The following is a 15,899-nucleotide window of genomic DNA, read 5'->3' on the forward strand; positions in this document are numbered from 1 at the left end:
AGGGGACCACCAACCAGGTATGGGGGGGGGGGGGGGGGGGGGGGGGAAGTCTCAAGGGACAGAGGACATCTGGATGGCCCAATGTCCCTCCAGGGGTGGAGGGCATCTTTTGAATTCTGCCAATCACTCAATGCCCTTCTGGAATGCCAGGATTGACAGACAGCGCTCAGCAGGGGTCAGGGTGTGGAAAGGAGGGATGATTGACACACCTGGCAGGGAATTATCAGGGAGGAACCTGGGGTATCTGAGGCAAACCATGACATCACACCACAACAGAAAAAGTCCTGTGCATCTCCTTTTTCCTGGCACAGAACTGCTACAGGAGGGTTTCTCCCATCCAGGGAGCCCCCAGAATGGCCTAATGCAAAACAAACATCAATAACTTGTAAACCTGCAAATGCGTTCTAAGAGTCTTGTCAAATTTACTTCAAGGGTACTTCAGACAACAGGATTAGCAGTAACATTTTACATTTCATTTCCATTTCAATAATGCTTGCTAGTTTATTTTGTACATAACCTTAAGATACTAATTTCTTCAAAATATTATTTAATTTATACAGAGGAATGTTATTATTTTAGTAATGCTGCAAACTATCTGTATTTATAGAGACAAACAACCCAACCGATTTTGTACTATGTTTTTGGTATTATGACTATACAAAGGGATTCTACAAATACAGCTAAATAATGTTGTTAACATTGTATCTACCCATTAAATAAAAAGCTAAGATCACGACCAAGTAGAAAAGCTTTCACAAGGGAAATCTGAACGCTCCAAATATGCACCTTAAACCATCTACGAGACCCTTAGAACACAAGGATGTGTTACTTTCAGTCATGTACCAGGATATGATCTGTAAAACCTAACTGAGACAGAGATGTTTCCTTTGATAGTTTTGAATTGGTTTCTTTGTGACAAAAAGGTAGATGGTACTTTCAAAGGAGTTGTATATATATGTACATAGTTATAGTTATTTACAAGTTATTTATATCACTGGTTATTTAGCTAAGGATAGATAAAAAAGCTGGCTGTTCTATGAGTCATTACTGAAAGATTTATTTTAAGGATATGATAGGGAAGCCCCCCCAGTCTGGGTCTTAGCTCTGGCCAAGCTGTGGCCTTGACTGGCAGAAAAAGCATGCCATCAAACCCAGGTGTTCCTGTGCTAAAAATGAAAGCAAGTCACTTTGACTAGCTGATTCGGCTTTGCAGAAGCTGGACCACTTTGCTCTTAGGTAGACAGGGGATCCTTATCCAGAAAAGGCTCTCCAAGTCCTCATTGTGAAAAGATGGTTCCTTGGCAGACCCTGGGTGATAGCAATGTACATAGGCAGTTGTAAGTTTCACCTTGTTGATATAGTTCAAAAGTGCATGTTTTGTTGAGATTGAATTATGTTCCTGTTAAGTTGTTAAAACAAAGAAAGGGGAAGTGAGGTGGGTGTATATCCCCCTCAAAAGTCTTAAATGTTCTCATGTTTTTCAATCAAATCACAACATGACCTAGCAAGCTGACAGCTTGTCGGAGGAAAAAGATTATCAACAACAGTAAGACAAATCTACCCATCACCCTACTTGAACCCCAAGACTCAAACATTTGGAGACATCAATAGCAGAAGGATGTCTGTAATTGAGATGGGTTTGAGTTGAATTGTTTCTTGTTTGTAGTGTTAAATTGTAATTTGTAACTTCTGGGTAATGACCCTGCGGTATGCCATCCTGAAAACTTGTGATCTTGTTTGACAGCTCCTGAATGTGAATGTTACAACTCTAATGATACATGGGATACATCACTGGCTGGAGAAAACTAGGCTTGTTGAGTTGGGTGGAAAGTCTTATTCAAATTAAGCTTATTATCTGTGTCATGCTTTGTCATCCTGTCTGCAAGACACCTGCAGAGGAAGACAAAGAACACTTTGCATTTTTTAAAACAGAAAGGGGAAATTGTCAGAGCCACAGCTGGTCTGAGGCTGTACAAATTTGGCCATAATAAGAAACCAAATTTGGCTAGCCTAGTTCGTTATAGCCTAGAAGTAAACAAGTCCCTGGGTGAGGCAATGATAGGTTGGATTCAAACTCAAACAGAGGACCCCAGCCAATCCCATTCAATCCTGAATGCAGATGTATCATTGGTCGGGGAGCTGGGTGGTGTTGAAACCTTGACTAATCAGTTGCTGAAGCCCAGGAATTTTGAAACCCCTATAAAAGAGGGTAACCATCAATAAATCTTGTGTGTTGTCACATGGTCTTGGTGTGTTCAGTCGTGTGCCTGTCTCCAAACTGCAACCCTAACATTACAGTTAACTTGACATTTTGATTTTGGGCTTGTCACAACTGTGTAATCTCTATCTCTGTTAGGTTTTGAGAAGATGTTAGAAATTGAATTGCATCACACTATCACTTCTAAATCCCAGATCGTGTTACCTCTGTAGCCAATACTAAAAGAAGGATACTGGCAGGGAAGGAAAATTACATGGTCAGATTTGTAAAAATTTGCTTTCAGTGAAGTCCTGAGAACATGAAAAGCAAAGATAGCTACAACTCTTTAGATGCATAGAAACATTGATTCTATTGATTTAAACCTTTGATTCACAATTGCATCTCTGCCATCTAAGTGAATCTTAAGTGGTTGCAGAGAATGCTCGAATCTTTATTCAATGAAAATACAACTGGAAGACTGAGAGGGTCAGAGGGATGTCTTGTCTACTAGTTGCTGAGAAAGTAAAACAAAAGTCTTTCAGCTCATCAACTTTCTAAACTGTCTTCAACATCAGAGCCTACAGCTGTGAACATTGCACTATTGTCCTTTTTTTTTTTTTTGATTAATAATAAATTGTGTCTGAAGATGTGAAAGAACTCTTCTACCTTCCACAGGAACCATAAGACTTTCTCAGAAGTCAGGAATCAAGTCCAAGACAGTACAAAACCCAAGTAATGAGAAACTTGCCCTTCTGTGAGTGCTTCCATCTTTACTATGTTAGTTTTAAAGGGTTTTGAATTCAGTCAGCTACATGTAACACATGCTGATAAATCTTCAGTTGCAAAAAACTAGATTAAAAGGGAAATCAAATCACATGGGATCAAGCAGTGCAGTTGTTGAACAGACCCAGGTTTGCAGTATCACATTGCAAATAGTTTAAATATTTCATTGCTCTAAAACAGAGGAAAAACCTGTGAAAAGGATATATATAAAAGCACCAATATACAAAACACACATATTTATCCCCCACTTGAAAGGAGATTTATCTTTAAATAATCTTGGTATTTTTACCAAACAAGTTATATTTCTTTAAAAAGGAGTCTATGCAGTATTGGGGGAAAATGTTGGAACCTAATCTACAAGAGGGGAGATTTAATCTGTGAAACAGATAGTGGCTGACAGGCAAGCTCCGGGTGATGTCCATGTATTAGAAAAACAATTAAAGTTAGCACTTGACATGCTTTGGGTGCTCTCAGACTTGGGAGAGGAAGTTAAAGCCTGGGAGAAAGATACATTGCTGAGAAGTGGACACCAGGAATGCAGAAGCACTCCCCAGCACAAAAAATGAACAATACCAGATGACAAAGCTCATTCATTGCTTTGAAGAGATGAAAAATTCAGAAAGTCTCTCCTGGGGGTGGCTGCCCTGTTATCAGTCCCTCTGGTGCTGGGAAAGGCTGCAGAGTAGGCCCCGGCAGGCTGCAAAGTGTGAGCTCTCAGTGTTTCCTTGGGTCCCAGTCTGGAGCAGGTTCGAATGGTTCCAAAAAGGGAAAGAAAAACAGTCCAGGGAAAGCTCGGACTGCCTCAGCTAGCTAAACTAACTAACTAAAAAGCATAAGGAGCGCAGTGTTCTGCCCTGTCTGTGCCCAGACATGAACAGTGTTCCAGCAGACTGTGGAGGAGTCCAGTCCCTGATAACAAAACTCTGTGCTTCTTCTCCCTGCCTTTGCTCTCAGCTAGTCCTGAGGGCACAGAATATAATATCCAGCATAAGCAGAACACACAATTGGGGATACAAGCATCATCACATCATCCTAGGACAGCTTTTGTGGACATCTTTCCATAACTGCCCCTGAAGGCCTTCAAATAAAGATCTATTCTTATATTACTTCCTTACTAAAATTATCTCAAGTTTCATTTCCAGGTTGGGAAAAAGGCAACAATCAGTCAGTTTGCACTATACCTTCTGCAGTGACCCAGCATTGCTATACTTAAACCAGTGCTATTTTCATGCCACTTGGTAAAAAGACTATAAAAGCTTAAGACATCAAGCTGAGGGTCTGAGCTCTACAATGCAATTCAGCACAATACTACAGGTACTTCTGACTTCACAACAGAATAGTAACTGATTTTATAAACTTAGTGTCTTCAGAATTATTCTAAATAGTAGTTATATAGAAAAAAAGCTGATCAAATTACTTATTACAAAATATTATGCCTTAGATTCCCCAAATGATTGAAAGTTTAGACATAAGTAATTTAATCTTTTGTTTAATTTCATAACTCTTGGGTAAAATATAACGACTGTTTAGTAGTGCATAGCATTAAAGAAAAACAGAAACTACTGTGAAGCAGACAGTGCTAATAAGAGAAAATGTAAAGAAAGTACTGGTGTGATGGTTTTGACTGAGTTAATGTTAATTTTTTCCACAGTATCTTCTATGGGTGTATTGGGTTTGCATGACCAGGTTTTGGTAGTGGGGAAGCTACAGGGGTGTCTTATGCCAGAAGCTACCCCCATGTCCATCAAAGCCAGTTCCAGTCAGCTCCAAGATAAACCCACTGCTGCCCAAGGCTGAGCCCATCAGTGAAAGCAGTAGCACCTCAGTGATAACATATTTAAGAAAGGGAAAGAAATTACAGCACGGAAGCAATTTGGGCCAGCATAGAGAGGAATGAGAATATGTGAGAAGAAAAACTATGCAGACACCAGGGTCAGTGTAGGAGGGGGGAGGAGGTGGTTCAGGTGCCGGAGCTGACATTCCCCTGCAGCCCACAGTAAAGACCATGGTGAGGCAGCTGTGTCCCTGCAGCCCACGAACGTCCACAGGGGTGCAGAGATCCACCTGCAGCCCATGGAGGACCCCCATACTGGAGGAGGTGGATGTGCCTAAAGGAGGCTGTGATCCTGTGGGAAGCCCCTGCTGGAGCAGGGTCCTGGCAGGACCTGTGACCCTGTGGATAGTGGAGCCCATGCTGGAGCAGGTTTGGTGGCAGGAGATGTTACCCTGTGGGGGACCTACACTGGAGCAGCCTGTTCCTGAAGGACTGCACCACGTGGAAGAGTGTGTTATAAATGATCAGCCAGAAATCCAAATTAATAAATGCAAAAGATTTTATTTTCGCGACCAAAATACAGTCCTCAAAAACCACAGCCAAAGAGACAGCATCGAGCCCAGGGTCAGCACTGGGTGAACATAGATCCGACCTCTATCGCATCGGACCTCCCTCTGTTCAAGAATGCCGTTCCCAGCAGGGCTTTTTTATGCAGTTTTTTATGCCTGAGGCAGAGGTACCTCGATTTCTTTTGTAACCCCGCATATGTATGAAGGTTTCTTTCACTGTGCAGGGCTGGACAATTGCTGTTTCCTGAGTAGTGGCAGGCACTGATCATGTCAGGGGAAGTTGCATATTCAGATGTATGTTCCTTGGTGACTTCGGTTATCTTGATTGATGGTATCTACAAAGCGATGATCACCCTTGGGTGTTCCCTGATGACTCCAGAAGAAGCCCATCTCTGCACCGCCATGTCTTTTATTAGTTAAACGAGGCATGGTTCTCCTGCTGCCACCAGAAGTTTCGTAATTCCAATGTAGTCATCTGTCTCTGGGCCGCTCATGGTCAGAGGCTCATTGGATTTTACAATTTTTATTTTATATATTCTCCTCTTAAGCATGAATTATTTTATAACATATATTACAATCCCTCCCTTTCTATAAAAACACATTAATTCATGCTCCCACTACAACCCTTATATCTATTATCTACATCTTAGCTAAATCTACCCTTCGCCTCTTAGGGATTCCTACAAGGAGACGGGGGAAACTTTTTCAGACTCTTTCTGTGTCCTGTTCTCCTTGTGGGACCCCTTGGTATAATTTGTAAATGTTTCCATCACCTTTGATTTGTTTTTCGAATTTTGCTAGGACTTCGGCGGCCTTACTTTCCTGTTTTCTTTCCCCCAAGTTAGATATGCACGACCCTTTCCACTTTGGGGGTAACTCACTATATGCTTTCTTCCGACAGATCCAGTAAATTCCATCAGGGGCTTTCCACCTGATGTTTGTTCTGCCTGGATCCTTGCAATATTCTCTTAATTCCTCCAAGGATTGGTAAGGGTTAACTCCAGAGCCTTTGACCCAACAAAGTCCAATCTTATCGTTCCATTCACAATTTGTCTCTCTTTTCTGACTCCAATATCCTGTAGGAGGCTCTGGTTGCCAGACTTTGCTCCTACTACTTGAATTTACCACTAACGTGGATATACACGGGGTATACCCAACCACCTCGATGTATTCTTTTCCTTCCCTGCTGATACAAATCGTTCTAATCACCCTCTGGTCCAACACCCAACCCTCAGGTCTCTGTGTCATCCTGGAGACCCGGGTGTTATCCCATTTCAACAGCTGCTCCGGGGTTAAACTCTCACCTTTCCAAGGCCATTTCAGCCCCCCACAAATCCAGCAATTTGACAATCCCAGTTCCATGGCAATTTCCTGAACAAGGTCAATGAATAAATTTCGATCTGAGGCAGGTAGTCCCCAGTCAGTATATTGTGTCTCGAGTTGCTCGTATTGCTCACTCAGAGTTTTCAGCCTTTCTTGCTCCACCCTCCTTTGCCTCAACTCTGATTCCTGTCTCTTCAATTCCTGAGCCATCTGCTTCATTTTGTTTTTGGGATCTATCCCATCTTTGTTTTTTGAGAACCAGAAAGTCCTGTCATATTGCAGATAGGCCCAGTCATCATTTGCCTCCAGGAGGTCCAAGATGACAGGCTCTCTGTTCAGGGGGAGCTTATTCTTATATTTCAGATTTTTTCCAACACAGTAAGTTTTCCCATTCATTATACACATTTCGAGTTGGGTATTATCATAATAAAATGGATTAACTTGATAATACGCTACAAAAACCGATTCAGTTGTTCCCCTGACCCACACAGTTCGATTGCATTGGTTACAAACAGGGACCGAGGTCTTTCCCAAATCTCTTTTGTCTTTCGTGATTGAACCCTTCTGACAGCCTGCCCTTAACTCTCGCCTTTTGACTGAAACAAAATGTTTCCTCACCCAATCTGCATAATGTGATGCAGTACCTGCCTTGCTCCATGGTGCAATCTTTCAGGGCTTGGTATGCCGAGACTCCCTCTCCCTCTTGTCCCTCTTGGACAATCTGAGTGCATTGCCTGCACTCTTCAACAGGACGTTGTCCTCCTTTTTGAGATGGGATCTCAGTGTGCAAACCGGTTGTTCTGCACACGACTAGGCTCAGGCCCATCAGGATTTCCCATAGGCATACTCCTCTGTCTTTGCCTGCGCCCCCTGGGGTGCCACCAGCAGTGAGGAAGACCATCTTCTCGGCAGCAAGATTCTTTCAGGATCTCACTCTCGGACTGAGCCGCATACCTCCTCTTAAAGGGGCCCCACCTTGATACCTTGACGGCATCTGAACTGCAAGGTACTCTGATCGACTTCCGACACTCAACCTCCAAGATATCGGCCTTGGAATCTATCTTTCCTCTTACACCAAACTGGAATATGTGATACCACTCTCTAGAGTCCAATTCGATTATTCCTAAATCTGTGGTGAGAGTTAAAACGCGGTCAGTCAGTTCAAGTTCCTCCTCCAAACACCAGGTACACGACCCCTTCGGCCACTGTCCCCTTCTACAATGTACAACAAAGACTTCCAGACAGTACTCGTGCTTGAAGTGCACGAACGGATAACATACACAATATGACAGTATACAACTTATCTGCCCTCCGTCAGTCATTTACTTGGATGACGAAGCTTTATCTTTAGATTTCCAGGGGAAGAGGTGATCCTCCACTCAGGAGCCTCCTCCTGATGCTCGATCTTTTTCACCCACTATGCATGTGTCCAGCCTTTTTCTGCCGTCCGAATGGCCATGTCTGTTGTCAGAAGGACAAGAAAGGGACCTTCCCAGTGAGGGGAGAGGGGAACTTCTTTCCACACTTTCACAAGCACTTTGTCTCCTGGTCATATTTTGTGGATAGGAAACCCCAGAGGAGCACTCTGGGATACTATCCCATGTTTCCTTAGTTCCTGTAAATTCTCATCTATCTCTATCAAGTAAGGTTGAAACTGACTGTCCTCCAATCTGGGGTGTCCCACCATCATTCCATGTTCATATGGCATTCCGTATAACATTTCAAACGATGAGAGCCCCATTTCTGAGTGAGGCATAGCCCTGATATTAAGCAAGGCAAGGGGGAGGCACTTCAGTCAGGACATCCAGGTTTCTAGTATTTACTTTGATAATTGAGCTTTCAGTGTCTGATTCATTATTTCAACCTGTCCCGAACTCTGGGGATTCCACGGGGTGTGGTATTCCCACCAGATGCCTAGAGCCTCAGCCAATTGCTTAATAATCTTTGAAGTGAAGTGAGTTCCCTGGTCCGAATCTATCTAGTTCACTACCCCATATCGGGGTACAATTTCCTCCAAAAGTATCTTGGAAACTGTTTGAGCTGTTGCCCTCAAGCTCGGAAAGGCTTCCACCCAATGGGTCAGTTTATCTACTATTACTAACAAGAATTTGTACCTTCCTACCTTGGGCAGCTCAGTAAAATCAACTTGAATTCTTTCAAACGGTCGGTACGCTATGGGTCTGCTTCCCAGGATTGCCTGTCATGCCTTAGCTTGGTTAACTTTTTGGCAGATCAAGCATCCTTGTACCTCCTGCTTGGCCAATTCATAGATTCCTCTGCACCCAAAAAATTTCAAGAACTGTTCTGCAAGGGCCTGTGCCCCCCAGTTAGTTTGTTGGTGCAACCTCCTTAAAATTCTCTTGGTATAACCTTTTGACACTAATTATCTCCCATCTGATAATTTCCACTTACCTTCTTCCAGTCTTGCCCCAATTTTCTCGTACCCTTCAATCTCCTTTTGGGAGGGCTGTGGAGGATATTCTGGAGCCTCGGTTCCTTTGACCTCCGGGGTACTTACTGTCAGTAATGTTGTATTTTTGGCCTCTTTGTCTGCCAGGTTGTTTCCCCAGATTCGAAACTGCATTCCCACCAGATGCCCTTATACATGTACTATTGAAATCTCCTCTGGCTCCCTTATCACCTCCAAAATTTGCCTTATTAATTCTCCACGCACCAGCCCCCATCCTTGAGTGTTGATCAGCCCTCTCTTTTCTCAGATATTCCTGATTGTGTGGACCACCCCAAAAGCATATTTGGAGTCTGTAAAAATTGTCCCCTTTTTTCCTTTCAGCCTTTTCAAAGCTCTCAAGACTGCGTACAGTTCGCATGCCTGAGCCAACCATCCTGCATTCAGAGGACCTGCTTCTATCACTTCTGCTTTCCTGCCATCCACAACTGCATATCCTGATTTCCTTTTTCCTTCTATCACTCTCGCTGATCCATCCACAAACCATTTTTCCCTTTCTTCTAATTCCTCCTCCTTCAAATCCAGTCTTATCTTGGTCTGCAGCTCCACCACTTCTGCGCAGTTATGTACCAAATTCTCTGAGGCCTCCCTGAACAAAAATTGGGCCGGATTTTTTGCAGTCATTGTTCGTAGCTCCAAGTCAGGCGAGTGAATCAAAATGGCTTCATACTTTAGCAACCTAGCGTCAGTAAGCCATTTATCTGCCTTTTGCTGTAGTACACTCCGCACATTGTGTGGCACGTATACCACCAACGGGGCCCCAAAGGTTACTTTCTTGGCTTCCTCCACCAACAATGCCACAGCTACAATTGCCTGCAAACATGTGGGCCAGCCCCTGCTTACAGGGTCTAGAAGCTTAGACAAGTAACCTACCGGTTTCCTGGCCCCCGCCCAGTCCTGCGTCAACATGCCATAGGCTGCTGACATCTACGAACAACTGGAACGGCCATTTCACATCGGGGGGGCTCAGCACTGGTGCTGCCACAAGTGCTTCCTTTAATTCCTTAAATCTCTATTCGTCATTTTCTGTCCATTTCAATCTGTCAGTGGTGAGCTTTTCATATAAAAACTTTACCTTCTCACTGTACCCTTCAATCCATTGCTGGCAATACCCCAAAAGCCCCAATAATTGTCTCACTTCTCTCTTTATCTGTGGAGGAGGCAGGGCAATGATCCCTGCCACCCTCTCGGGGTCTAATTTCTTCTTACCTTTCATTAACCAATGTCCCAAATACCTGACTTCAGGCTCTGTGAACTGCAGTTTTGACTTAGACACTTTCAATCCTCTGTCCCCTAAGAAATTCAAGAGCTCTATAGTGCTCATCCTTACATCCTCTTCCCTTGGACCAGCAATCAGTAAATCATCCACATACTGTAATAATTTGGTCCCTTCCACTGGTACAAAGGGACTCAGCACTTGCTCAAGTGCTTGCCCAAACAAGTTTGGCGAGTCCACAAACCCCTGAGGCAAAGATGTCCATCTGAATTGTTGTATTCTATTGTTTCTGGGTCTTCCCATTGAAACGCAAAATAGTCTCTGCTCTCCTTAGCTAAAGGACAGGTCCAGAAGGCATCTTTTAGATCAATGACGCTGTACCACATGTCCTCGGGAGAGACATTATTTAACAAAGTATAAAGATTATGAAACCGTGGGGAACAGTGTCTTAGTCCTTTGATTCACAGCCCTTAAATCCTACACTAACCTATAACTACCATCTTTTTTCCACACTGCCAATATCGGGGTGTTATGTCTGGACATGCACAGATCCAACATTCCTTTCTTCACTAATTCTTCAATCACTGGTTTCAGCCCCTTCTTCCCTTCCATGGGAATGGGATACTGCTTTACCCTAATAGGGTCTTCTGGCCTCTCAATTTCGATGTGAATTGGTTTGATGTCCAACCTCCCAGCCTCCCCTTGAGTGTACCAAACTTTTGGATCTATCCTCAGCAGTGAGTTGGTACAACCTCACCTTGAGCTGGGAATTCTGCACCACTAGGCTGATCTCTAGTGTCACCATCAGATCCCTTCCCAGCAGATTGTATTCTGCTTCCTCAACCAGTGAAATATTTCCAATGCAACGCTTATTCTCTGATTCTATTTCCACATTTTTAATGATTGGAACCGTAAAAGGTTCCCCTTTTGCCCCGATTACCATCATAGTATCATCGCTTATAGAGCATCCCAGTGGTAATCGCTGTACAGTGGTTCGCACGGCTCCAGAATCTACTAAAAACACTACGTCCTGCCTGTGGGGTCCCAATCTCAACTTTATCAAGGTCTCCTTGGATGTCCTGGACCCCAAATTAAAAATCCCCTGACACCTCTAGTCTTCCTGAAACATCTTTTCGTCCTTGACTTTCTTCGGACAATTCCTTCGAATGTGGCCCTTTTGTTTGCAGTAAAAGCACTTGAAATCCTTTTATCTGATTGTTTGAATCCTTACCTGGGGAAGAGTTCTGCTTCCTCGGTGGCGCTGACTTTGCTGAACTCTTGACCTGTTCTTGTTTCTGTGCTTCCCTTACTGTGGCCACTAGTACTTTTGCCTGAATTTTCTGTTTTTCCTTGTCGCTTCTCATGTAGACTTTCTAGGCCTCCCGAAGCAAATCCTGTAATTCTCTATCTTGCCATCCCTCTAGCTTTTCTAATTTCTTCCTGATATCTTCCCACGCTTTTGCCACAAATTGAGTTTTCAACAGGACCGCCCCGATCAGGGACTCAGGGTCCATTCCCAAGTACATTCGGAGGCTCTTTCTCAGCCTTTCCAGCCATTCGGTGGGTGTCTCATCCTTTCCCCAGAACTCCCCGAGTACTTTGCTCATGTTCTGCCCTTTCGGCACTGCCTCCCATATACCTTGTATTACCATGTTTCTGAGATTCACCATCCTCTGTCTGCCTTCTTCCGTCTGAGCACTCCAAGATGGGTTCTGATCTGGCCATCTCTGGTCCCCTCGCTCCCCTTGTGGGTTCCTGTGTTCCCAATCTCTGATTGATGCCTGTCTGATCATTTCCCTTTCCTCGTTGTTAAACAACGACCTTAATATTGCGTTAAGGTCATCGTAAGTGTAAATGCTGGTTCCGAGGAACTCATCCAGCCTTTCTGCAACCCCCAACGGATTGTCCATCAATTTTCCCATCTCCTTTTTGAAAGCCCTGACGTCCCCAGTATTGATCGGCACATTCCCGAAGCCAATAATTCCTGGAGCAGTCGGCACTTCCCATAAAGGGAAGAGGTTGGGCTTTTCTTCCTCGTCTTCATTACCGTCAATGTTCACCTTCCTAGTTCTTTGTCATGTTCGATGGGCTGGGAGAGAGCTGGCTCCTCCCTTGGGAGGGCTTGCTTCTCTTCCGATTTGGGTGGTGACGGGGGCTGGGGCCGCTCCTGTGGGAGCGCAGGCGTCGAAGCTTGTCCTTGTGGGAGCGGAGGCGCTGAAGCCTGTTCCTGTGGGAGCGAGGCTTCTGGAGGTGACACAGACACTGGAGGTACCTGGGTTTGTGACGGTCCCACAACTGCCTGCACTGGGACTTTGTTTTGCGTGGGCTGGGGCGGAGGGACCAGGTAAGGAGGTGGGAGGTTACCCAGTGGCTCCCATTCCCAGCCCCGAGTTGCCGCGCACCTATGGGCTCGTATCGGGAATAATCCTGAACAAGCATTTCCCCACATTCCTGCATACTCTAATTCTTCCAAGTCTTGGGGGTACTGACTGGCCACATGGTCATATAGAGTTTGGCACGTCCATGTTTCGAACATGCCGAAAACAGGCCAGACTACGTACCTCCCAATCTCTTTTCCTCCCCATTTCTCGAGGCAAAAATGAATCATTTTCTCCTTGGATTTTCCCTGCCTCCTAGGATTGTCCTCCCAATGTTCTAACATCCATCCCAACGGACTATCCCTTGGGATTTCGGGTAGGACCTTTTCTGGGGTTTTTGAAGGCTTTTCCCGGGGTTTTCCCTGAGCCTTGCTCTTTTTCTGTCCCATCTTTTGAAATGACTTCTCCTGAACTTTCTTCCCTTGTGTCTGTTTCGGCTAGGATTCTCAAAGAGAATTCTGGGTCTCTACCCAGTACCAGTTTTTGACTTTTGCTTGAAGAAAAAAAATCTACCAACTTACTTAGCCTCACGGAGAACCGTTCCATGGGCTTTTCGACTGGTAACGAGCTCTCTTACCTGATTTTCCAGATCAGAAGGTTTACCAGCTCCCAAACCCTTTGGGAACGTCCCTTCCCTCCTGATCCAAACCCGTGATCGAACCCCTGAAATCTCCCTGAGTTTCAGGCTTCACATGTGTGATGAGCCAAGGCGTCCGCTTCCCCTGCGACGGACCACTTCCCTCGCGGGAGAGTGGATCTGCCATCTTGGGGTCCACACTCACTTCATGATAGAATCACGCCTCACTCACACATGCTTGATCACACCCCACTCAACCACACGGTACTCACGGTTCCTTTTCCCACGTGGATTCTTCATGCACATAGATTTTCTGAGTGAAAAGCACCGTGGCCACGGAGATCCCTCTCTGGATCGCTCCGAGTTGCCAAGAGCTCTGGGCCCATTTTTATCCTCTTTGGCTGTGGTTCTGGCTTTGGTTCAGTGTCGGATTGGTTCTGCCCGTTCCCAATCCTGTCAGGCCGCTGAAATCAGCGGGGCGCCTCCTGACCGGAGAGGGGGTCGCCGGACCCCAAATTCAGATCACATTGGGGTCACTAGAATTGTTATAAATGATCAGCCAAAAATCCAAATTAATAAATGCAAAAGATTTTATTTTTGCGACCAAAATACAGTCCTCAAAAACCACAGCCAAAGAGACAGCATCGAGCCCAGGGTCAGCACTGGGTGAACGTAGATCCGACCTCTATCGCATCGGACCTCCCTCTGTTCAAGAATGCCATTCCCAGCAGGGCTTTTTTATACAGTTTTTTATGCCTGAGGCAGAGGTACCTCGATTTCTTTTGTAACCCCGCATATGTATGAAGGTTTCTTTCACTGTGCAGGGCTGGACAATTGCTGTTTCCTGAGTAGTGGCAGGCACTGATCATGTCAGGGGAAGTTGCATATTCAGATGTATGTTCCTTGGTGACTTCGGTTATCTTGATTGATGGTATCTACAAAGCGATGATCACCCTTGGGTGTTCCCTGATGACTCCAGAGGAAGCCCATCTCTGCGCTGCCATGTCTTTTATTAGTTAAACGAGGCATGGTTCTCCTGCTGCCACCAGAAGTTTCGTAATTCCAATGTAGTCATCTGTCTCTGGGCCGCTCATGGTCAGAGGCTCATTGGATTTTACAATTTTTATTTTATATATTCTCCTCTTAAGCATGAATTATTTTATAACATATAATACAGGTCCTACATTGGAGCAGTTTGTGAAGAACTGTACCTTGTCAGAAGGAGTCACATTGGAGAAGGTTATGGAAAACTGTTTCCTGTGGGAGGGTGTGCTGGTATGAAATAGACTGATGGGAGAAATGAACCCTACTCAATTACATTAAGAGAGATTTCAGGACAGAGTTAGAATTTAGTAGAGAGATTACAATAAATACAATGATACACAGAAAGCTGGCTTCAACCCACAAAGTCAGAGTACAACCTGGCACCCTGTTGGTCAGGGTGATGGTCACAGTCCTATCAAGTGGTGGTTGCAGTCGAAAGCAGTGGTCCTATAGAAGTATTGGTCCTCCTCTGGATATGATGAGTGGTGGTATTGGTGGTGTCCCAAATCCCCATAGTCAGAGATTATATATGCTTAAGTTCAGGTGGTAATTGTCAGTACCTCCCCCAGGCTGGGAACTTTCACAATGGAATGATGTAATACTGTGAGTCATTGCAGCTGCCTATTCTGCCAGTGCCATTGAGTCCATTATGGCCCATTACCTGAGGTGACCACCTCAGGATGGTTGTGACTGTGCTGGTGCTTCCCCAAAAAGATTTATCACAGCTGAGTCATTGGTGTGAAGAAAAAGAAACACTACCCTGCCTTTGCAGCATTGCCTCTTTTTTCCTTATCTCATTTAACATCCATCTTGTAGCCTGAGGTGTCAAGTGTGCACTGGGCAGCTACTGCAAATGACCCATCATTAACAGTGTGTCAGAAATGAGGTAGAGAGGAGTCGAATATACCTTTTTTTACACCCACATACTGCTAAACTGGCACTCTACTCCTGTAACCAGGACAGAGGGAATCCACATTGGAGCAGGGGAAGTGTGTGAGGAGTCCTTCCCCAGAGGAAAAAGCAATGGCAGAAACAACATGTGATGAACTAACCACAACACCATAATGTAAACATCACAAAAATTACAAAGTAATTAGGTTGAAAGGGACTTCAGGAGGTCACACTCCTGAGTGCCACAAAAAATAATATAAAAAACCAGAGAGGGAATGAAACAAAAGAAAAATCATCAAACTTACCATGGACTTGATTGATTTCTGAATTCTGAGAAAGAATTTCATCTGCTAATTTCTGAGCAGTTGGCAAAACTTCTGTGTGGTGCACTGTGATCAAATACTGAACAAATTTTTGTAGTTGGTCTCTGTTCATTTGAAACAGTGTCTCTGAAATGGGAAGATGCAGTTTGACCTGATCTGGCTTGCGGATCCGGTATAAAGAGAGTGCAACAACGTGGGCACAGTAAAATATGTCCTTGTTTCCACAGCTACAGGTCACTGAGGTAATCTTGCAACGATCAAAGCTGATAGCTACATTGCAAACAGTTTCTGGCTCCGATTGCATTGCAGGGTCTGTCACAGTGCCACTCAAGTGGAAACCTGTGAAGGGAAAAAAAG

The 15,899-nt window shown here is 44.5% G+C and overlaps 1 protein-coding gene across 1 annotated transcript in view; it reads right to left on the reverse strand.

Annotated features, from left to right (window-relative positions):
- The window catches only part of LOC129133643 (zinc finger SWIM domain-containing protein 6-like), a 341,180-nt gene that overhangs the window by 110,513 nt on the left and 214,768 nt on the right, over positions 1-15,899 (reverse strand). The window contains exon 2 of the mRNA XM_054653272.1: positions 15,525-15,881. Within this exon, the coding sequence (XP_054509247.1) occupies positions 15,525-15,881 (357 nt within the window). The remainder of the gene's footprint in view (positions 1-15,524; positions 15,882-15,899) is intronic.

The sequence above is a fragment of the Agelaius phoeniceus genome, chromosome W, assembly GCF_051311805.1.
Source record: "Agelaius phoeniceus isolate bAgePho1 chromosome W, bAgePho1.hap1, whole genome shotgun sequence".
NCBI classification, from domain to species: Eukaryota; Metazoa; Chordata; class Aves; order Passeriformes; family Icteridae; genus Agelaius; species Agelaius phoeniceus.